This window comes from Rhamphochromis sp. 'chilingali' (genome assembly GCF_963969265.1).
Source record: "Rhamphochromis sp. 'chilingali' genome assembly, chromosome: 20".
NCBI classification, from domain to species: domain Eukaryota; kingdom Metazoa; phylum Chordata; class Actinopteri; order Cichliformes; family Cichlidae; genus Rhamphochromis; species Rhamphochromis sp. 'chilingali'.
The window spans coordinates 16336869-16361140 of NC_137947.1; the positions used below are offsets into that span (position 1 = coordinate 16336869).

Genomic DNA, 24272 nt, shown 5'->3' on the forward strand with positions numbered 1-24272 from the left:
ACACAGCCATAGATACAGTAACTATGTGAACAGAGCCTGAAGACACATCAAGGTATGAGGAGCCAATCAGCTCAAAGGGCTGGAGTCAATCCGGCGCAGGCCCCCCACACTAAAAAAGACACATAAACGAACCCACCTCACACCCGTGGTCACTGGTCAAGGATTCATGCGGGCATTTGTTAGCAGTGAGACGATGGTTGTTGTGAAAGAAGTGATATGACTCATCTGAGCTTCAAAGCATGTGTGAGTGGGCTTTTGTTTGTGATATAAAATGTGAACTAAACGTGCGGCATCGGGGCTGTGTACTCAGAGTCAGTATAACTCGAGAGTCATTGACACATTGTGGATGGCAAATCGGCACATTTGGACATGCCATCTGGCACTGTAAGCTTTCTCACGCAATTTGGCTGTGGACATAACCCCCTCCCTACCATCCCTTCTCAGGATGATTTGTTTGGTACACATACTGTACCTTACACATGCAAACAGCTTATTCTGGAGCTTCTTTCACACACACACACACACATGCACGTGCACACATATACAAGACATCACACGTTTTCTTAAGCGTGGCTGTAAGCGTGTCCGCCACCCAAACACCCACATTCACACACAGACACACGAGTAGCCACACGCATGTACGCAGTTTTCGCTGTGAGAGCTACAACCCCGTCCTGTGGACATGTCCGTGCCTGTTGGCTATTAATGGGCAATCACCATGGTAACCAGTGCCATGTCATGAGTAGCAGGTCACCTGGAAATCTGCCGTTTCTTTTTTTTTTTTTTTTTTATTCCCTTGCAGAAGAGAGGAGAGGAAAGATGGTACAGGTTGAAAAAAAAAGATAAAATAGGAAGGTTCAGAAGCCAGTCTCTAACACTTGCAGACTGGACCCCGGAGTGCAGATGGCCTCCTTCCAGCCCTCATCTATGCTCCACATATGTGGCTCGCAGCAATCCATTTGCTCTTTGCTCTCAGCCTTGATGAGTACAATCTGATTACGGAGTTTTTAAATGTAAATTTGGTTTTTCAAGCATGTATTTGAGAATTCATGTGTCTGCGAAGAGTATGTGCGTGAGAATCTGTGCAAATGCATCAAATTTTCATGTTAACGAGTTTCATGAAAATATTTTCATTTCATGTAATTTTCACATTAGAGCTTGATTTGCATTTGAATTCATGTTAATATCCTCCCTCCCTCACTCTACCTTTCCTTCTCCTGTTCTCATTTCCTTCTACAGTATCTTACCCTTGACTTGTCTCTAACTCCTATCTTTTCACTTCCGCTTCCAGATTCCTCCCCTTCCACCCCACTGCCCACAGACCCCGCGTCGTGTCCCCCTCCTCCACCTGCCCTACCCTGGCCCATGGCGGTGGTCAGTGGAAATGGTGGGAGAGAGGCTGGGAAATATTGCTGTCTGTGTGGAGCCTGGTTCAACAACCCTCTGATGGCCCAGCAGCATTACGAGGGCAAGAAACACCGCAGGAATGCAGCCAGGGCACGCCTCCTGGAGCAGCTAGCAGGCAGTCTGGATGCCACAGAGAGCACAGGTCAGCCTCTTGGACCCAATCCCAGCAAAAGTGGCAAATGAAAGGCAGCAGGGGTGTTGCGACTTTGTCAGAGGAAAGACGATAAGTGGGAGTGCAAGATGCTGCAAGATGTGCAGCAGTGAATGAGGATTCATGAAATGCTGATATGCCTTTCAGTGTGGGGGTACATATCATATGTTAAACTGAGGTAAGGCAAACCAGTTATTCATTGATAAATTTAGCACCATCAGCACTACTTAGTGTTGAGATCTCAGCTTACATGCATTTGGATAAAGACATGGCTGTGTTTTTGCAAGGATTAGCCAAAGCTTCTTCTTTAAGTCAACTATCTGTCTCACTGAGGGTCACAACACAACAGTATATGTCAAAAGCTGTATGTGAAGTCTCCTGGCACATTGCGAAAAGCATACTTAAGAGATAATGCAGTGCAGAGCAGAGAAGGCTCAACAGGTGAAATCCACCACATTACATCCATGCATATTTATGTGTGTGATGATTCACACAAAATGGCACATGAAATGGTCAAACATTAGTAAATTAAACAAGTAAATGTGGAGATAATGGGGCAATGATTCCAACACTCACACAAATATTTCTAACAGATGGGTACTTTAATTGAATTATGAATAGCATTTGGCACAGAAACCACTTTCGCTTCTCGGGTTCTTAGGAGTGATATCATCCAATATCACCAAACATTATCCTACTTCAGCTGAGTCCAACATGCATTCATGAGTGCCACACGACACCTCTACCGCACACATACAAGTTTGACGCATGCTCGTACCACACAGCACACAGCCTGTGACAAACATAAATCCACTTGTGAAGCCGTAGCAGTGCTATTTGCTGCATGCTCCAGGTGCCATGACACAAATCATCATCTCAAGAAGCCAATCATATTAAAAGCATGAGTCATGTTGCCGCCTACACTGGCTCAGAGGCTTTAAGTGGTGTCATGTTAGATATCATCCCCCATTCACATACTGTGACCCAGATCCCACAGACTCCAAATTTCATAATGTAACCACGGAAAACATTTTTTTAATTTAATTAGAATTTTGTTTATTTTTCAGACAATCGTCCTCATTGAAGAGCAAGGCTGCACTGCAAAATCTTTTAACTGCCCTTGAACAGGAGACGTTTAACGGGTCGAAGTTTTCTAAGTGAGCTTGCTGTTGCCGTGATTTATTATACGGGCTGTCATTCATGTGTTTGTTCCAAGGCCTTTAGTCTGGAACGCTTTGTTCACTACAGCGCAGCTCCATTGTTTGTACTCGTTTGTTCTTGAGTTAGACGAATTTCCATTGGTCCGAGATTCTCACGTCAGATTGGCTTTTTATCACCACTTAAGGTGTGAAGTCACAGGTGTATCAAGTGTAATCACAGTGGGAGGGTCGAACAGGAGGTGGCAGCTGAACTAAGCAAAATACGCACAGGAGGGGGAGGAGAAAGGAGGAATTTGGCTTCTGCCAAGCACAGATTCATCTATGTCCTTTCGTCCTCATTTTCCCTTTGTGGAATAGTTTTCTCTTTACGTTCGTTTTATCTCTTTCCCACCCCCTTCCTTCTGCCATACTCAGTCTTTGTTTTGGTTAGGTTGTGTCTAAATGTGTGTGTTTGTGTAAACCACTGTGGCGTCCAATCTGGCATCATGTCTCATCTGTCATCCTTATTATCTCCCCCACAAGGCACAGGTGAATTATTTGCACGCCAATATTCTCTTACTCTCCAAACTATGGCTACAGAGTCTGCCTACTGTGTTTTCTTGTTGTGTCCTATTGATGATATTGACCTTTACTTGTGTTGTCTCATCCCCCTGTGGCCATGAACAAAACTTATCATAAGACCTCTTGACATTTAAACACATGCAGGTTCTTATTTTTTATATGTATTTCTCTGGTTTAATTGCACAGACGGGACACAAGCAAGAATGTCGTGACTTTCCACAGCTAGGTGCCAGGCGAAATCCTTGGAGATGGATTACAGTGGTGGACAAGGGAGTAGCTACTGACGAGGGATGGGGCCCAGCTGACTCGGCTGTGTCTTTACATAAATCATGACGGGGGAGAAACCCCTTAAGACAGAGCCAGCGCATTGTCTCTGCTCTCTGGAGACTCCGAAGAGAATTAGAAGCAGTGAGATAAGCGTCTAGGAATGGAGAGTGTGTCTGTGTATGTGTGTGTGCAGGACCCAAGAGAGGGTGAAGCACTAAAGCCGAGAGAAAATTGTGTGTAATTGATGACTGTGCCAGAGTTGTGAGACGGAGCTGACCTCCTCTCCCACTTACTGTGACACAGTCACACATCAGAATTACATGCAGAAACACATAACTAAGATGTAGTGTAAGCACCGTAGGTCCGAATACCAGCTCGCTCTGGGAATTAAAAACAGTTTATCTAACAAAGCAGTAAATTTACCGAAAACCAATATATACTTTTAGGCTTTTTTAAGTATTCTTTGAGGATATATTTCCTCAGTTATGTTAAAAGTACCCAAAAGGTCTTATTTAACCCGATAAAATGGGCTCAAATAATAGTGTTATGTGGAAAAGTGACTCATAGTGAAGAACATGGAAAATTATCACTCAGCTCGATTCGGCAGCGTGCAGCATTTTAACATTTTTTCAGCTCCTTGTTATTGTTTAACAGTGCAACTGGCACATCTTTCTTTAGGCTCATCACGCTCGACGGTGTCATTTCTAGCAGCAGCAAGCAGCTGTTCTCACCAGTGATAAACCAACTACCTGTCCAGCAACACATCATGTGAAGTAAGCAGCTCCCTAGTGAATGTAGTGGAGCATTTAGCAGCTAAAGACCTGTGTATTTCCCTCTGGAGTTATTATCGACCAAAAGCTCAGTTAAAGACAGGAAAATAAAGTGAAATGTTGGACTATGAAACACTAGAGATAAGAGAAAGATGCCACTAAATGCATTCCTGTTTCCATTTCTTTTGCCCATTTCTATTGGTAAATCAATTATACCAATAATAATTATTATTGTGTCTTTCAAAAGTTTTACTGAACGACTCTGGCAATAATCCCAAAATCCATGAACTCCATCTTAATAAGCTACCTTTAAGAATTATTAGTTGCTTACAGTGAAGAAACTAGAAAACTAGAAAAATCTAAGAGAATCTGGAAATCCTTTTTTAAAAGCAATAGTTCACAAAGATAGTTTCCTGCGCCTGGTAATTTTTTCTTTGTCTGAAACAGATGGTCTCTCCAATTACTGTCACACTGGCTGCAAAAAAATAATTAGTCTCTCTCTAAGTCCTTCAAAGTTTGCTGGTAAAATTCCACTTGGATTTAATCTGACTCTCACCCAAATCTCAACCCCTCTCTTCTATGGTATTTGCGATATATTCCTTTGAGAGGCTCTGTCAAGTATTTGCTGCAGACTGTTAGTTTTGATTGCATCTCAATGGGCTCTTCTTGGATTCAGTTCATTTTTAATCTTGCAAAGCACATGGTAAACTAAAGCACAAAGGCTCTGGGGTAGTAAGCGCTCCATAAACTAATATCCTACAAGAAGCATGAATAACATTACACATGAATACCCTACAGTGAGTGCAAATTAGAGGAAACTCTACCTTGAATTTATCCATAGGAAACTTGATGTTCAATAGTTGTACACGACCCATTTCCCTCCCTCTTTGTCTTCAAACAATCCCACCGTTCACCAAAAGTGTGTGCAAAAGACTAGATTTCACAACTGCTAGTGCTAACCGCTACCTGAAATTCCTCTGAGCCTCTCACATAAAAAGGAGCTGCAGTCAGAGCTTGGCAGCGCGTGGTATTGGAACGAGCCACAAATATCGTGCTCCAAATGGGTCATTAATGTTGCTTGAGTTGGGACATAGTGAAAAAGCTGAAAGCTAAAATTCATCACACACTGAAACTGCAGCAGGATGTTGAATTTCGCTGCAACAAGACTCTTGAAACAAACATAATTTTCCCAATTTTCTAAGCACAAAATGTAGCTCATTACTTTTTTGACAACCATTTAGGCATCTCCACACCGGGGGTGCCAGCAATGCCAGAAGGCTCTGTACGTTAAACGACAGCCACAAACAGCTCCACACCCACTGCCTTAGCGCTTCTCACCCCCTCTTTTCTCTCTTCTTGGCATATCTTCTTGTGTAATTAACAAGGCTTAGAACTCCCTCACAAATACTGCTCATGCTCGCAAAAAAACCCTACATTCACAACCCTGAGCCACGTGCTGTCACTACCGTTGCACACACACTTTCCCTGCATGTAATTAACATGGATTAGGGCACAGTGTGGTCTTGTGCCAGAACTGCTTTATTAACCAAAACACGTTATCTGTGCATATGTATATGTTTATGCGTGTGTTTACAAAAGGCTGGTGCTGACACAAACTGCAGCATATTGTATATCTCTGCTACTCGGGCAGTCAGTGTGGAGGTGACATCAATCAGGCTAAAAGCAGGAAAGCTGCCTTTGTCTGCGAACGTGTACACATGCACATGTAACACACTTCATAATCACACATAAAAGAATAGACCTCTTTATGTAATCCTTGCAGCAGTATAGAATTACGGGGAGGAGAGAGGAAAGAAGAAAGAGAGACTTATCTTTCCTTTCTTTCTAAATTATCGCTTCTCCAATTAATAGCCTTCTCATTTAGAGAGAACAGAAGTAATGACATTTTGGCAGTGGAAGATGTGCCGGCTCTCTTTTTTCCCACTCTCTCTGTCTCTCTTTCACACACACATACACACAGAATTAGTTATTAGCTCCTAATAGTTGCAAAAATATCAACATTTAAGCCAAGACAGCAGTTACTTCAGGCAACTAATTCAGTCCTGGCTTTCTTGTAAATGACTGCTTATCCTTAATCACCCCTGAAAGAGACTAAGGGACTCTTGAGGCAACAGGGAGTAGATATGCCACATTATGCAGCTCTAGCCCAAGCCTAAACGACCTCCCACCACTCCTAACTATATTACAACTTCATCTCCCAGTGTACTTCACCAATTACTGCTACGAAAGGTCAAAAGGAATACTAAGACAAGTCATAAATCTCAAGGACGATAATGACAGCAGCGAAAAGGGCATGTACACACAAGCAGGCACACTCCAATTTTTAGTTGCACAGCATAACTAAAATTTCACACCCATTGTCAGAAAATAAAGTAAAGTTCTGCAGTGATGGCTCTGCAGTGTGCAAAAAGTGAGAAAACAAAAATAGCTCTTCATTGTATCTCTAACAGGGGAAACACGGGCAATTATAGCGTGTTGCTGATTACCCAGAGAGATCATTTCCTCTGCTTCCTTTTATGAAAAAGAAAGACGATTTTAAAATCGGTGCTCTAGTTACCACGGGACGTTATTTTGGGGCTTGGATACACATTTTTTTGTGGTCATTAAACACCAGCGTGAATGCTACATCAATGCTGCAGTGTAATAAATCATTATCCATTCCCTCCTCTGTTTAAACCATCGTATTATTCTCTGGATATTTCCTCTCTTTCACTCGCTTCTTCTACCTAATCCCCATCTCCGCACCACCAACTCTCCCTTCTCCCCACTCCATGAGTATCTCCAAATTCATCGATCTATTTTTGGGTGTTCATCGCGACCACCTGCAAACCCTCTAATTAGTTAACATCTGTGTCTGAGCTGCACCAACTCAAGCTTGCATTCACCAACACAATACAACTGTGCATGCACACAAAGCAGACATGCACACATCCCACTGTGCTGTTCGTTTCTGATTCCTAGAGTCCAAATTCTTCTGCGGTACCCGCCTTTCTAGTGCAAGTTTTAAAAAGGAACCCCTCACACACACGCAGGCACTAAAAAGAAGGGGGCACTGATCCAAGGATCTAAAAATGTAACTGGTTTTCTGCTAATGATCAGTCTAATCAAATCTCTTTCCAGATGCACTCTAATTAGGAAAATTACCCAGCACTACTGAGGGTAAAAATTAGACTGTTACTTAGTGTCAGTACAGATTTTTATTGTTGCTCATGTTGGGCTCACTACTACTAGCTGGTGATCCAAATGATGATGATGATGATGACAGCTTTTAGGGATTGTTATAAATCATACTTACAGAAAGTGACTTACAGTAACTATAATATGTTTATGTCTCTCTAGGGCTGCGAAGTAGTTACTCTTGCAGTGTCTGCAGTGTGGTCCTCAACTCCATTGAGCAGTATCATGCACACCTCCAGGGCTCCAAGCACCAGAACAAGTGAGTACAACAACATACAGCAGATTTATACTTCTGTGTTAACTCTACACCTTAATGACATGGCATGCACTTCCTTGGATAAGCAACTACACTTCGCCATCAATGCAGCCTGCACGGGTATAAAGATCTATAAAGATTCACTGTGCAAGTATATTTCAGGCATTTTTTTTAAAATGTCATAGTCATTTTGGGCTTTTAATGATTTCTTTGAACGATTCGTTTTCCAGCTCAAAGTCCAGTGCTAATACTTTCAAGCAGGAAATACGCATTTTTACAATTGTTTGGTGTCTGATTTTCCCATTTGTAAAAGTTGTTATATGAAACTATATTACAGTTTGTAGTTATACATCATCAAGAGCATGGCAACGCTGACTCACATGTGAGTGCTGTTCAGTTAATACATTTTGTTTAAAGTTTGTATTTCACTTTCCAAAGTTAGCATTCCAGTTATATATACTTTCAAGCTAAATGTTGCTTCCTTATTCAGAAACAGGTCACTACAGTGGATTGTTATACTTCCTGATACAGCCCAAAGGTTGTGGCTTGCTAACCAAGAGCTAACTAGCCAGCATAGGCTGACACTTTACCCTACCGCCTACTGGTGTTGGCCAGAGGGGCCAATGGCGCGATATGGCAGCCTGGCTTCTGTCAGTCTGCCCCAGGGCAGCTGTGGCTACAACCGTAGCTTGCCTCCACCAGTGTGTGAATGCGAGAGTGAATGAATAGTGGCATTGTAAAGCGCTTTGGGTGCCTTGAAAAGCGCTATATAAATCCAATCCATTATTATTATTATTATTATTACAACTCTCAATTTCTACCCTCTTATCCAAATATGGTTACATTTGATTTGTAAAAGCAAGACAAATGCAATGCAAATACAATTAGATTCAGAACAGAAACCAACTAATGGGTGGCATCATACACTTTCATGTCTTTACTTGAAACAAAAATAGAAAACAACATAGATTTAATGACAAGAGCTGACTTGTATTGTAAATGCCTAAAAACTGACGTTCACTTATTTACATTACTTTTACTTTACCATGCTGTGTGAGGAAAACCATTTGGGGCTGTATTTATCACTGTCACAAAATATACTATAAAAAAGCTCCAACATTAGAAGCGGTATGTTGTTTCAAAGAGTAAGGACTGATGGTTCCATTAGTTTCTGTTTTATCAGATGTATATGTGAGTAAAATGAAATATAATGAAAGTTCCAGCAGATTTGAGAATTACAAAAATAACAATGTGGAATTTATTATAATGAGTCTTTCACAATTAGGCTTGGGTCATTACTGGTTTTAGAAAATCCCAAGGAATCACAGCTGGTGTCTGAGAAATTATATCCACCCGCAGGATGAGACTGTGATATGGAACCGTTACATTTCATGCGTTTGCCATGAGATAGCTGTCAGCATGGTTATAGGCAGGTTAATGGTGCTCGTCTGTGTGCGTGCATGCATCTGTCTGTATTTAAAGGAATACAGTGTAAATTAAGTATTTTATGAATGTATTTGTCAGATAAAAGGGCGCTTGAGGATATTATATTGTTAGTGCAGCTTTCTGCTGTTTTGTTTTTCCTTTTTTAGAAATTTGAAGCTTTTTTTTATTTTTTGGTATTTAACTACCCTAGAGCATATAGCTGTCTGGGCTGCACAGACTAAACTTCTGTAAGCAAGTTAACTCTTAGAGACTGGTGGGTGTAGTGAGAAAAGCAGCAGCAGCTATAACAAGGATGAGAAAGGCAGCGAGAGAAAGAAGTGAGAAAAACAGAAAGCAAAGATTTTCTTTAATCCATTAAAAAATATGTATTTGGCTGTAAGCATAAAGAGCAGATGATGCTCTGTATGTTTATCATGAGAAACATCAGGCCTGTTCTGCCAGCTTTAAAGATCATACAGTGTGAGGACACTTTAAAATAATTGACATATGTTTTCCCATTTGCCTGCACAGTTACTTTGCTTAACTAAGTCACACTATGGAAAACAGTGGTGAAAAAGTTGGTGCAAGTCTGTGCAATGAGCTTGCAGTCTCGTTGCCTTTGAAATAGTTGCGTTAAAAATGGGTCCAGGTCTGTGACAACTGGGAGTCAGTTGCCATCTTCAAAGCAACTTGCAGCGATGAAACTCCAATAAGATGGTATCAGCTGCTACCATCAGTATGAGATTAAATGGGGTCAAGTTGGCAAATGCATGTAATCGGTTTGTGATAACAAGGCGATTAACTATGATAAATTGGCAAAAATTGTAAATCTGTTGCCTTCTGCATGCACAAAAATTCACATTAACTACTTACTGCAACAACCAGTTTTTCCTTTGTTGTAGTGACACAAAAAAGGCGCATTTTCAGACGGTGTTACATTTCAAATAAAGTCTTCATGCAATTTCTGATTTTTCATTTGAATGATTCAGGCAAAAATGTTATAAAAACCAGTGGATGTTAACCAGAACCCACCCATAACCCTAGAAATCTCACTAATCATCTGATGGCTGTTTAAAAAAAGGAGAACGTGTGTCTACAAGTCAGGCACAGAGATAGAGGCAAAGTTTAACCACATTTTTTTCCTACCCACAGTGCTGTCTGGCCCTACTGTGATTTACTGAGATGCAAAGAAGCTTCAACACAGCGGTACAAATAGTATCTGATGTACTAATCAGAGGCTTGTGTGATTTGAAAATGAGAATTAGCAGGTTTTTGTAGTTGTTGAACTTTCATGACAAGTTCGGGTAATAACCTTGAGTAACTCCATGATTACATTTCAGAAGAGATGCTACTCGGAGGAAAAAGTATTTTTTAATACTTGGTAGTAAGACTGAAGGTCACAGAAGTGATTTCAGAAGTCACTCTTCATTTACTTCCACATACCAGTAAGCAAGGTAACTCAATCTAGTCAACCTTGATAAGAGCATAAGCTAAACTCCTGACATGTGCAATTGTTGAGTTGTATAATGTCTCTGTCCAGAGACGGTAAATCATGGGGAACCAGTGGCTCATAACTCTCTCCTTCTGTCAGTTTTACTGTCGCAAAGCAGAGAAGCGGGCAGACACACTGGAAGAGTCATACTTAGGAGAGAGAATGAGAGAGTAAGCAAGACAGATATGTACTAGAGAGACAGCACGCACCACAGACACCAAGAGACAGATGGGACGAGAGATGCAAACAGACACGTTACGTTTGGGACAGAGGAAAAAAGAAATAAAACGGGTATACAGGACACGACAAAAGGCTGAGGAAAAAAACTGATAAGGAGGGACAGACAGACATACAGCAATGAAGTAATACAGACAGAAAGATGCAGAATAAAACAAAATCACAACAGAGTAAATCTCCTTAAACTGAACTGAAAGGTGGGACCAGAGATATGTGGAGCAAATATATAGTGGACAGTGAGATGAACCCATTGTTGCAGACAGCTGTGAGGTTTTACTGCTTAAGATGGAGGTGATGGATTTACAGGGCATGATAGATGAGCCACTGAGGGAGAGGTACCAGGACGATTTACAGGGAAACCACTGAAAGGTCACTGAACAGAAACAGAGGAAGTCCCTCACACATTTTATCTGACAGGCTTCCAGGAAGGTTGTTTGCTGGATATGTCTGCAGAGTTCGTCTTTAGTCATTTCTTTTAGAACAAAGGCATTTACTCAGGTTTGTTCAAAACATTAGGGCATAAAGTTTATAATGCAATAAGTGCTTTAATCCTATAGGCATGAAATAAATCTCTCATAAGACACCGTGTAGTCCTGTGAAAAAACCCACGATTTATTAGCAGCAGTAACTTGAAATAATAATTTTCTGTATGATTTTATCCACGTCTCACATCGCTGTGGAGGAATTTTGTCCCACTCTTCTTTACAGCTTTGATTTGTTTAATTTAATTTGTGGACATTCATTAGTACACAGTTCTCTTAAGTTTCCGCCACAGTATTATACATTGGCTGTTTGCTTGGGAGCACTGTCCTGTTGTATGCACCCAATTTTGGCCAAGCTTTATCTGTCAGAGGGATTGCCTCACAATTGACTCTAAATTACTTTGTTATTCAGGGGAATTCATGGTCTACACAGAGACTGCAAATTGTCCAGGTCCTCTGTCTAAAAACATAAACCCCAATCATCACTGCTTCACCACTGCGTTTCACAGTTGGCATGAGGTAGTCGTGCTAATATGCTGTGTTTGATTTTCACCAGGCTTCTTCACTTTGGTCTTGTCTGTTCAAAAGACATTGTTCCAGAAGTTCTGTGCTTTGCTCTGTACTTTGCTTACCTAAGGCGCGCTGCCATGTCCTTTTTGGACAGAACAGGCTTTAAACTGACAGCCCTACCAAACAAGCCATACTTATTCAGTCTTCTTGTAATGTACTGTCATAAGGTTTAACATTTATCATGTTAACTGATGCCTGAACAGTCTGAGATGCCACTCTTGGGTTTTCTTTAAGTATTGCTGTGAATTTGCTGGAACGTCCACTCCTGGAGAAATTGTAGCACTGTGCTACAAACACACACCTAAATGCTCCAGAGCAGCAAAGTACCCCTGACTTTATAGAGGTGCTCACACTTGCTGATAATCACTCAATCATATGATTGGCAGGATCAGGCTCCAGTGTGTGTATGTGTGTGTGCGCGTGTGTGTAGTTCAACAGAAGAAGTGTAGCGGCTTGACCATTTATAATGCAAAAATATTCGAAATTACCATCTTCTGTTTTTTTCTTGCTACCGTTTAAAGTATGCAAAAGTCCACGAGAGGGCCTTTATAGCACAAGCAATTTAAAAGTGTGACAGCTGTGAGCCCTTGTGGCGTTATTGCGTGCACATGCTAAATTCTGGAGTCTATGAAAGCAAAAAACTGGTACTGTAAAAAGAGTCCTGCCAGCTCTGTTGCACTGCTGTTATCGATCCTCTGGGAAACAGAGAACAAGACCGAAGGTTCCACCTCATCAGTCTCACTTCCTCTGCCTTCACCCAGTCACTCAGATGAAACAGAAAACAGCCGCCTGAATGTGTGTGTGTGTGTGTGTGTGTGTGTGTGTGTGTGTGTGTGTGTGTGTGTGTGTGTGTGTGTGTGTGTGTGTGTGTGTGTGTGTGAAACCAATAAATCTCTGTTACGCACATCTCCTAACTGTTTCTACATCAGCACGCTTACCATTTTAGCCTTCGCAATAAAAGTGTAGCATCAGGTTTGAGTATGATAGAAAATATTCCACTTTCAGGTTTTATTGTGCTAAAACGTTTGAAAAGTATTTTCCTGCTGACATAAAAGTGCAAACGCAGTTCTATGCACACACCAAGGCTGCAGCACGAATAAAAGACCAGACAACTTCTAAGGAATTGCTAGTTTAGATATGAATGAGGGCAGTGCGTTTTTTTCCTTTGCTTTAGTTGGTTTTGTTGGCTGGCTGGCACATGGCTTGAGTACAAATGTTTTTACCAAGTCTGTTTCCTTAAAAAAAGAAGCTGTCAAGATGAAATGTCTTTTATATTTTTGTGCATCCCCTCGACCCCAAAAAGGATGAGCAGAGGAGAATGGATAGATGGATGGATGTTGAAATATGAAAAAAAAAACCCGTGCAAAGGAATCTTCTATGATTGTTCCTTTCACAGGACTGGATGGACAAGACTTTGGCAAACTTATGTGCAATCTTACACCCTAAGTTTAAATCTGTGTGTGTGTGTGTGTGTGTGTGTGTGTGTGTGTGTGTGTGTGTGTGTGTGTGTGTGTGTGTGTGTGTGTGTGTGTGTGTGTGTGTGTGTGTTATTTCACACTCAGGATGAGCTTTGGCTTGTGTAAGGAGCTTTCCAAAAAGCACGGCTGACAGCGGCAGGGGATTAGCTCTCACCGAAGAAACATCCATGAAAAATGCGTGTGTGCGTCTGTGTCTGTTTCTGGGGAGTTTGTGTACGAGCGTGTGCTGTTTGGCATTAGGAATGTGTCACCGTAAAACAACAAGAGATTTCTGTATTCTTTAAACAGCTGGATGCATCAACCTGCCAGCTCTGCTTATCAGTACTGCCTGTTTCATACACAGTCAGCTGCAGGTCAGTTGAAATGCTGCAGAGTCCAAGCAGTTGCTTCAGACTGGCTGTTGTAATTGGACCTGTACAGGATGATAACAGCAGAGATATAACTTGATAAACTGGATGGAAGGCTTCCACACTTTACAGTATGTTGCAATTAAATTGATGCACCAAGCTGGCCAGGAGATAGAGACACAAGTAGGCAGCAGACAGAACCGAAACAGACAGATGAGCATTAGATCCCCGTGTTGGTTTCTAACTCGACTACTGCGTGCTAAAGGCTAAGTAGAAAAAAGTGAAAATTAAAGAAGGAACATAAGGCCATCAGCCGACAAAAGCTGAGCTGGGATTTTTTGCAGCCCTACTGCTGTGCAAAAATCTGGGAAGTCTTCGCATGATGGGAAGCAGCTCCCAGCAGAGACTGCAAGCCTGCACTCGTAGCACGGGTAATATGAGATCAACTTTTAAAACTTCTATGCAACTTTTTGCCCCACAAAAAAAAAAATCATTTTGATGGCTGACATACAACACAAGTTAATCTAATGCAGATGTAGCCTGTATATGCTACAAATACAAAGCCGAAGATTATAAATGACTGAATTAATAACTAGGATGTAAAAATAAAGAAATAGTTTGTTGTGAAGTGTGCAGGAGGAACTGAGTAGTCTCCCATCCTGAGCAGGTCTGGTTGTACGGCTTCTTTGTATTGCTGCCAGTTAGCAGCAGGGTGAACGGACTTTGGACGGTTTTCCATGAAGAAGCAGGAGTCAGCTACTTTTGAATCTTGGTCCAGATGTGCCGGTACACAGACACACTATAGTATTTATCAGTTATTTACTCTACGGGTATAACTTCCTGTTTACTGTGAACTGTTTGTCAAGGATTTGCACTAGAAACACTAATTTTTCAGAAAGTTGTCAATTGCAAGAAACAGCCAAATACACCAGCACTAATGTGTCATATTTACCCTTTTATAATACAAATATTGCATTATTTACAGTTTCCACAAAAGAGATTTTATATTACGCAGTAAGTAAACATAAATAAAATTCACTATGATGGGTTTCAGGGCTGTCAAAATTGGCAACAAAATCATATTTTTAATCTTTAATTGTTTTATTTTACATCCATTAAGTTAGCTCATGTATTTAATTGCTTTACTCTTAGTATTAACTATTATTTATTTATAAAAAACTTCCAGGAAAGGTTAGAGCCAGATAACTGTTTTGAGTTTACACCTTTTACCTTCAGTTCGTCAGCTTATGTTCTCTAATTAAAGCCAGCTAAATTATTCACTGCTCTCTCTCTGTGTGTGTCTTTACTCCTGCTGAGATGTGTCTGAAGACTGGAGCAGTGAGAGCTGCATTAGGTGTGCACCACACAGTTGTTCAAAGTTGACCAACACAGTATGTGCTGTTGCAGGATAGCACTCAGTTAACAAGCCAGAAACTTTGCCTCTATCTCATTTTTTAATATTTTTATTATATATATATTTTTTTCTTTTTTTTTTTGGCCTGTCCCGTTTGGCTCTTTTGCCATCAGAATTGTTGTCTAAAGGCAAAGAAAGATGCCCAATGGATTTACTTTACCAAATTGACCATCCCAGCCTTGCCATAATGGTCCATTTGATTCACCTTTTATTGTTTATTTTATTTTCACTTACTGAATACGGGACAGACTTGACTGGGGGAAAGAAGGGGAGAAAGAAAGAGGGAAAGAGAAACAGATGAGAAGAGGGACGGGGGAGAAGGGCAAAAACCAAAAACCAACAGAATGAGCAGAAAAAGAAAAAAAAGAAAAAAAGAAAAAAAAATGCATATCAATCACCTGGATCACCTGCTGAGAAAGAAAAAAGAAAACAAGCAGAAGAGAACAAGAGTAATAGAATAAACAACATCACAATGATATATGGGAATATGACAGTAAATACTAAATATTAAACATTATTGTGCAGCACATAAGATCAACAGAACACAGTGTGCTTTGAGGTAGGAGCCAAAAAGGGTGTAGTTTGTGGGTGTGATCACCCGTGTGTACACCTGTGAGCATGGACGCGTTTGTTTTTTGTTTTTTAAAAGGTTCCTTCATGTAATGATCTGCTAGAGGGTGTGGGGGGGCCACAGCCCCGTCCTCCAGGGCATGAAGCAGGTATGGAGGAGATCAAAACTCCAGACATCCAGAGGCCCCCAGAACACAAGAGACCAAGGAAGACCAACAGAGGGGCAGCCGCACCACTGTCCCAGAAAGAGCTGAGGAGAGTCCCAGATGAGGGCTCACTCAGCAGCCGCGGAGCAGAAGCCAGGGGGAGTTGCAGTGACGCGCCCGTGAGCTCCGCCGGCAGCCAGCCGTGCCTGAGTGACCGAGCCCCAGGCCGAGAGGCCGGGGGCACCCCACCTCCGAAGTGGCCCGAGCGAGCCCCAGGCTCCAGGCCCCAATAAGCGGCCGCCAAGGAGTGAGCCGGTGTGTACCCGGACGCCCACCCCCGGACACAAAGAACCACCAACGCACCGATGTCTGAGGGAGTCCGCCACTGGCAGGGGAAGTGGTGGTAGGGGGAGATAGGCCTCCAAACCTTGGAGGGCCTGAGATGTCCCCAGAGAGGTGGCGCCTGACACCCAACCTGACATATAGACACAGAAATACAGGCACACACAGACACAAACATCCATTCCCACCCTCATGCTCTCATATACACTTACTCCACACTCAACCAACGTGGAGACAGACATAAAGAGACGCTGTACACACGATCACACTCCCTAAGCGTACTCTACAAACCGGGTCTAGGTACCCTTGCCCCTGGAGGGGGGGAACTGCCCCCAGACCCAGGTGGTGTTACCCTTTTCCCTGCGGTGGGGGGAGGCAGACCGCCCCGACTCCGCAGCAGCAGCAGGGAGGCCCCACACTCCAGACCGCAGTCGGACGGCCAACTCCTCCTCCTAGCCCCCCCGCTCCAGCAGGTCGCAGAGAAAGCATTTTTTAATATTTTTATTATATATTTTAACGTGTTTTTCACAATTAAATGTCTGTCTTTTTAAATATTAATTAGTTCCTATAATCAAATCTAGAATATTAATCAACAGTACTACTTTGAGTGGTTTGGGCTTGCAAAACTTCTATTAAAGAACTCATAACTGACATAAAGACTACCTTAAAGGCTTTTTTAAGGCTATTTTCCAGTAAATATAAAGCATACTGACAGATCCAGATAAGATTCTATGTGTGTAAAGATACACTGAAAGTAAAAAGTAAACAAAGAAACGTCACTAATTACCTACTTGGAACCCACAAGTGAAAACCAAGTGCAGTAGAGTGTATTTCACTTGATGTGAGCTGTCAGTATGGTTATAATATATACTTATTCTCTGACCAATGACACTGCCTGAACTTTAACTGCCCATTTAATATTGTTTCCATTCACATCACCCACTAGGTTTGCATGGCCTTTGCTTTCTGGGCGCTTTGTTTTGATATATTTCGACCTCTGGCTTGCTTTAATGTGTGTTTATGCTGATGTTGCCGTAGGCCCCAGAGGTATGATGGTGAGGTCTGGGACAATCCATTTAGCCTACTCACCCTGGTAATTATTTAGCGTCAGAGAACACAGACACAAAATAGACTAATGCACATTTAAAAGGGAAAGGCTCAGAGAGAGGGTGGCAACGACAGTTGGAGATTACAGTGCTTATTGTAAGATAAATCCCATGCAAATGGTTGACTTGTCGACCTGCTAATAGGCCAGGCTTGCTATATGCATGCATGTGTAATAGCCCCATCAATGTGTGTGTGCATCCTCTCACCGCTTGAGGCGAGGAAAAGGTTAATTCAGGATTCATCGGTTGGCTCTCGTCTCACATGCCCCCTCTGTCACACTTGAACACACACACACTCAGAGGTAGGCTCATGCCTTGGGCTCTTTTCATCTCCCCCAAAGGTATTTGTCCTTGTCTTCCCTTACACCTTTCACCCGAAAATCAGACAAACAGGCAGACTTTGTATGCAGACACACACACACGTACACACAAGCTTACGCATACACCGCCCTGGGTGTTGCTGTCCGTTAACTTAATAAGGTAAGGGTGAGTTTTATTTATTTGATTTTTATTTTTTTAGGGTGGTGGTTTGTGTTGGGGGATGGGGTTAGCCGGATCATGCGTGAACCATGACTCACATCGCTGCTCCCTTTGCAACTGCCACTGCTGAACTGTATACCTGACATGCAAAAACACACACACGCATCCAAAGCGTGCCAAGGTGACCTTCACATCCTCACCAACACCTCCCTCAGACACACAGGCTCGTGCACTGCTTCTGCCCTCTTTCGCACACACATTCTCATCCCCATATATCTTACATCCCACATGTGTGGCCCTGGGAGAGATTATTGGATTAGTCTATTTATTAACGACCCCATCCACTCACAGACCGTGACCTTTATTTGTACCCCTTCCCCAGCTTCACCTTCTAGTGTCCTGCTGCTTTTCTTGGCTCTGTCATCTTTCCAGCCTTCATCGTTCTATTCCTCACCATGTAACACCTTGCTCATACACTGGACTAATAAAAGTATGGCAGGGCTTTTTTCAAGGATAGTCATCACCACTAAAATGTTTTCTTGACTGGATAAAATTGATTCAATCATAATAAATATTTTTTTGTTAGGTAAACGTTAAAAAGAAACAGAAAAGCGCTTACAAATTTACTATGTCAAAAGCACTCAATGTAAAAGTTGAAGGCATTATGCAAAAGGGAGGAACATGTTGGGTGTTTGTGTATTCACTACACACTCAGCAGATCCCTCGACCATGTTGCTCTATAGAAACCGCCAAGGGACATTTTCCAAACAATATGATAAATAACCTGGTAATTAATGGAAGCTGGGACCTGCAAGTTCAAACATATTATTGAGCAAACATAACATACAGACCTGAATTTAAACACAATTACAATTCCCTCACATTTACCCAGGGAAAATTTCAAACCATAATATAAATCCTAGAAACCATTCACAGCCTTTACTTTACTTAATTATTTTATGGAAAATAAAGCTCCCTGAATCAGTTATTACACTGCCCTTTATGAAATTGCTTTATACTTACAAGAAATAAATAAAGTATGCCACTGGCTTTCAAGCATCAGGGGAAAAAGCTCCTTGAGTAAAAAATATATATGTACCTCTCTCACCATAAGATGTGATAGAATTGCTCAAACATGCTATAGTGTGTATTAATTATTTTTTGTACAGGCATGACTTCCCTTTGAAGTGATTGTGAAATGTTTGGCACGGCTTTGCGCACTGCATGCACACATTTTTTAATTTTTTATTTATTTATTTTTTTAAAAGGCTGCACTCCATATTGCATTATTAAACAACTGGAGACATGCCCTTCACATGGCAACCACAAGAAAACTGTGAAATAGGATGTTTTGACCTTGTGCATCACTGAACATGGTGCTAGCAATATTATTGTGCGTTCATATGAAAACCAACTGTAAAAGCTGAAGGACATGGGGTGGAAATTTATTGTGGATTTGCTGTAGTACATATTTGTGCCACCAGGTGGAGCCTGTCACTGTTGATGGAGTTAAAAGGTGTACCTGCTGACAGGTTGTAAATTGTAAAACACGTGAGTCTTCCTGCTAGTGAAGAAAAAAAACATCGTCCGCTTAACTGTACCAGTCTAATGATTTATTTAACACAAAGATTTTAAAAAAAAAATCTGGTAGCTTTGTCGTTTAGCCAACTACCTGAGGCTGAAGCTAACAACCAATGAACTTATGCGATAGCAAGGTGAGTTCGTCTGTCCCTCCACAGAATGATTGGTCAGATGTTAGCAAAATGGCATTTGTACTGGATTTGACTTTTTAATGAATTGTGATTCTCATTAGTTTGTGCAATGCAGCCAACCAACAATAAAACGTATCACTGTCTTTCTGTACTTGACACATTAAAATAACCTGTAACCTGTGATGTATCATCAGCCGGATAAACATTGTCATCATTAACGGTAATAATGCTCTGGATCAAGAAAGAATGTTAAACATATGCTGATGGAACCTCCTAAAATATGAAGATTGCTTGAATAAATATCAGTCCACATCTGAGTGGTCGCAAGAATCAATAAATGTAAACTAATTAGAATCAACCGTAAACTTTAAACCTGATGTTAAATGAAGAAGGGATGCTACACAGTGGTGAGCATGGTCCTTTGAGACGTGTTCCTGCCATCAAATTCAAAATGGGTATTATTTATTTATTCAGAATAAATTGTTTATGCTGTATTTAAACGGCTGCATTTTGTTTTGTTCAGTGTCCCAAGTGCTTGTATTGGGATTTGTAGAATGGTCAAAACAAAAATCTCTGGATAAAATTATTTGTTTAGATAATTACTTTGTGTATCAATAACACCTTTTGTGTATGATGTTTACATATTTATGTAGAATGTACAAAGAATTTGGATTCAGGCCCTTTTTTTCTATCAGCTTACATCATTCTGTTGACTTTCTTTGACCCCTTCTTCTACCCCACAGTGTTTTCGCTCTGCCCCTCCCACCTTGTTGCCCTCCCGCCCCTCCTTGCTGCTACCTGTCCCCTCAGAGAGAACAATACAAGCTACCAGAGTCGTGCCCTCCACTCTTCAGAGAATCTAACGTGCTAGATGAGTCCTGACAGACCAGACAGGGTGTAGAGGCCACTGTTTTAACAGCCATTACCGGAATAGGTGCTGACAGCTATGGTGCCCATGAATCCTCTCTCTTTCTCTCACTCCATTTCAGCTGGCAACGTGTGTGTGTGTTTCTGTGTGAGCGGAGGAGATGCTGGGTGGGTGGGGACAACAGCCCAATTAGGACAGGAATGACAGTTTAACAAGGACTGAGCTGAAAATGGTGGAATTTGTTGTGGTTTTCGGGGGACACGTTGTCAGACTCAGACTGATACAGACGTATGAAGCCAAACATCTCATTTTCACTTGACTTTTATCTCAGTTTGTAGAAGTTTAGCTCATACTGGAGAGAAAACCTCTCAAAACAGCATCATGAAAGTTAAAAGGCACCTCAAACTGACGTGAGAAACAATTACACAACAGCGTTGCCGAGATGAAGGAAGTGTTGCGCATTATTGTTGAGATTTCTGCTATGACATTTAGAAAAGTGAAATACCAAGCACTCATTTCATTTTCTCAATATCAGCTGTGGGATTTCTCAAGAATCGAGTCCTTTGAACACCCTGCCCTAAAAATGCCTACTCAGTTAGGTGTGTGTTGCGTGGCGTGATCTTCAATCCGATTTATCTCCTTGTTTTAATTAAATGCGGCATGTTTGCCGCCACACTTGCTTTGTTTCGTGGCGATAAAGCCGCAGAATGCAGCCGCAGCAGCCGTCATCATGAAAAACAATCAGCGGTTCAAGATAAAGGCTAAATCCACAGTAATTACCGCACCTTAAACATGAGGGTTTATGCTCGTATCTTTCCTCTTTGTTTCAATTTGGAGTATAGCCAGATAGAAGGCTCCTGTAATTATGAGAAGATTGTGAAACCGGATTATTGGTTAATGCTTTACATAAAGTCGAGCTGTCACTCCCGGTAAAAGGGAATTCTTTTCAGTGCAGCAGATAATACGATATAATAACAGCAATCCAAGGTTACAATGTCTCGTTATATTACAAATGACGACTGCGCTATATGAAAAACGGCACGAGACGCGGATTTACAGGTAAATTAAATTGCTTCCACGGGACCAAACATATCAGACACTAAAATATCTTTCGCCCCATGGGCTTGATATTCCCTGTGGTTAAAGGGCCCTGTCTTGTCGGATCTGCCTATGTCAGAGACAGAACACGACTAACAAATTCTTTTCTGTGTTTTGTTTTCAGCCTGAAGCAACACCAGCAGTAAGTCAGAGAGACAGGCCACTCTGGAAAGAAGAAGTGATGAAGACAGAGATTATTGGAATAAACAACTTCCGAAAAGAGGACTTGTCTTAGTATGCGAGAGTATGCGAAAGTCGTGCAGTGCAACTTCAGTATGCGTGTGTTTGTGTATATAGCCTATATGTGTGTCATAGGCACTTATGCACACATCTGCAGTACGAGTGCGTGGGTCATTGTGAGTGTGTTAATTTCTATCTTTAATCAAAAAATAATATATCTTTGAGATCTATTCAGCACCTTCAACGAGCTCTAAACACCGGCGTCCGTCAGAAGACCTGCGGCTGTGTATTGCCATGTAATTCCAGTGTGAACCACAATCCTGAAATTGAAATGATGTCAGCGCATTGCTCGGAGTGGTGAAAACCATGACAATGATCGTCACAGAACAGCAGTTACAGTAACCATGTAACTAGCAGTCCCCCGCCCCCAAGTGCTCTGACCGTGAACCAAGTCTGACCAGAATCTTGTGTTTCAACGTGTATTTAATATGCAGTGATGCTGACGGTGCCGTGAGCGCGGCTCACTTTCAGACCACTTGAGACCTACTCAGGCCCAGACTTTCAAGGACAAGAAACTTCCCGATGACCTCAGCCATTGCAGATTGCATGAATTTCCATAACTTCAAAAAGCTGTTGGTTTGAATCTAGTGTTGTCTACCAATTGCGGATGTGCCACTTTGAAACTCATTTTCACATATGCCAAAATAATCAAAACCTGAAGATTAAAAGGGAGAGAAAAGTAGCAAAGAAACTATTGAACTTCTGCTCTGAAGAGGGTCTGTGCAACTCTGTGAATCATTTACTGCTCAAAACATTCCCATAGCACTAAATACTGATGTCAGATGCAGTCTGGAGGTGATAAAAAAAATCTTTCTGAGAAGGGCAACATGTACAGTGGGCAAAAAAGTATTTAGTCAGCCACCGATTGTGCAAGTTCCCCCACTTAAAATGATGACAGAAGTCAGTAATTTGCACCAGAGGTACACTTCAACTGTGAGAGACAGAATGTGAAAAAAAAATCCATGAATCCACAAGGTAGGATTTGTAAAGAATTTATTCGTAAATCAGGGTGGAAAATAAGTATTTGGTCACCTCAAACAAGGAAAATCTCTGGCTCTCACAGACCTGTAACGTCTTCTGTAAGAAGCTTTTCCGTCCCCCACTCGTTACCTGTATGAATGGCACCTGTTTGAACTCATCATCTGTATAAAAGACACCTGTCCACAGCCTCAAACAGTCAGACTCCAAACTCCGCCATGGCCAAGACCAAAGAGCTTTCGAAGGACACCAGGAAAAGTATTGTAGACCTGCACCAGACTGGGAAGAGTGAATCTACAATAGGCAAGCAGCTTGGTGTGAAAAAATCAACTGTGGGAGCAATCATCAGAAAATGGAAGACATACAAGACCACTGATAATCTCCCTCGATCTGGGGCTCCACGCAAGATCTCATCCCGTGGGGTCAAAATGATCATGAGAACGGTGAGCAAAGATCCCAGAACCACACGGGGGGACCTAGTGAATGACCTGCAGAGAGCTGGGACCAAAGTAACAAAGGTCACCATCAGTAACACACTACAACGGCAGGGAATCAAATCCCGCAGTGCCAGACGTGTTCCACTGCTGAAGCCAGTGCATGTCCAGGCCCGTCTGAAGTTTGCCAGAGAGCACATGGATGATACAGCAGAGGATTGGGAGAATGTCATGTGGTCAGATGAAACCAAAGTAGAACTTTTTGGTATAAACTCAACTCGTCGTGTTTGGAGGAAGAAGAATACTGAGTTGCATCCCAAGAACACCATACCTACTGTGAAGCATGGGGGTGGAAACATCATGCTATGGGGCTGTTTTTCTGCCAAGGGGACAGGACGACTGATCCGTGTTAAGGACAGAATGAATGGGGCCATGTATCGTGAGATTTTGAGCCAAAACCTCCTTCCATCAGTGAGAACTTTGAAGATGAAACGAGGCTGGGTCTTCCAACATGACAATGATCCAAAACACACCGCCCGGGCAACAAAGGAGTGGCTCCGTAAGAAGCATTTGAAAGTCCTGGAGTGGCCTAGCCAGTCTCCAGACCTCAACCCCATAGAAAATCTGTGGCGGGAGTTGAAAGTCCGTGTTGCTCGGCGACAGCCCCAAAACATCACTGCTCTCGAGAAGATCTGCATGGAGGAATGGGCCAAAATACCAGCTACTGTGTGTGCAAACCTGGTAAAGACCTATAGTAAACGTTTGACCTCTGTTATTGCCAACAAAGGTTATGTTACAAAGTATTGAGTTGTATTTTTGTTATTGACCAAATACTTATTTTCCACCCTGATTTACGAATAAATTCTTTACAAATCCTACCATGTGGATTCATGGATTTTTTTTTCACATTCTGTCTCTCACAGTTGAAGTGTACCTCTGGTGCAAATTACTGACCTCTGTCATCAATTTAGGTGGGGGAACTTGCACAATCGGTGGCTGACTAAATACTTTTTTGCCCCACTAGATATGTTTTTTATTTTTCTGTTACTGCCAGAATAAAGAAACTTCACACTTATGTAGCAG

At 41.8% G+C, this 24272-nt stretch overlaps 1 protein-coding gene across 1 annotated transcript in view; it reads left to right on the forward strand.

The window, feature by feature from the left end:
- The window catches only part of LOC308388893 (zinc finger matrin-type protein 4), a 75178-nt gene extending 52568 nt beyond the window's left edge, over positions 1-22610 (forward strand). Inside the window, exons 5-7 of the mRNA XM_080869864.1 lie at positions 1292-1549; positions 7677-7773; positions 21662-22610. Coding sequence (XP_080725990.1) covers positions 1292-1549; positions 7677-7773; positions 21662-21683 — 377 coding nt within the window. The 3' untranslated portion in view covers positions 21684-22610. The remainder of the gene's footprint in view (positions 1-1291; positions 1550-7676; positions 7774-21661) is intronic.
- Positions 22611-24272: the final 1662 nt, after the last annotated feature.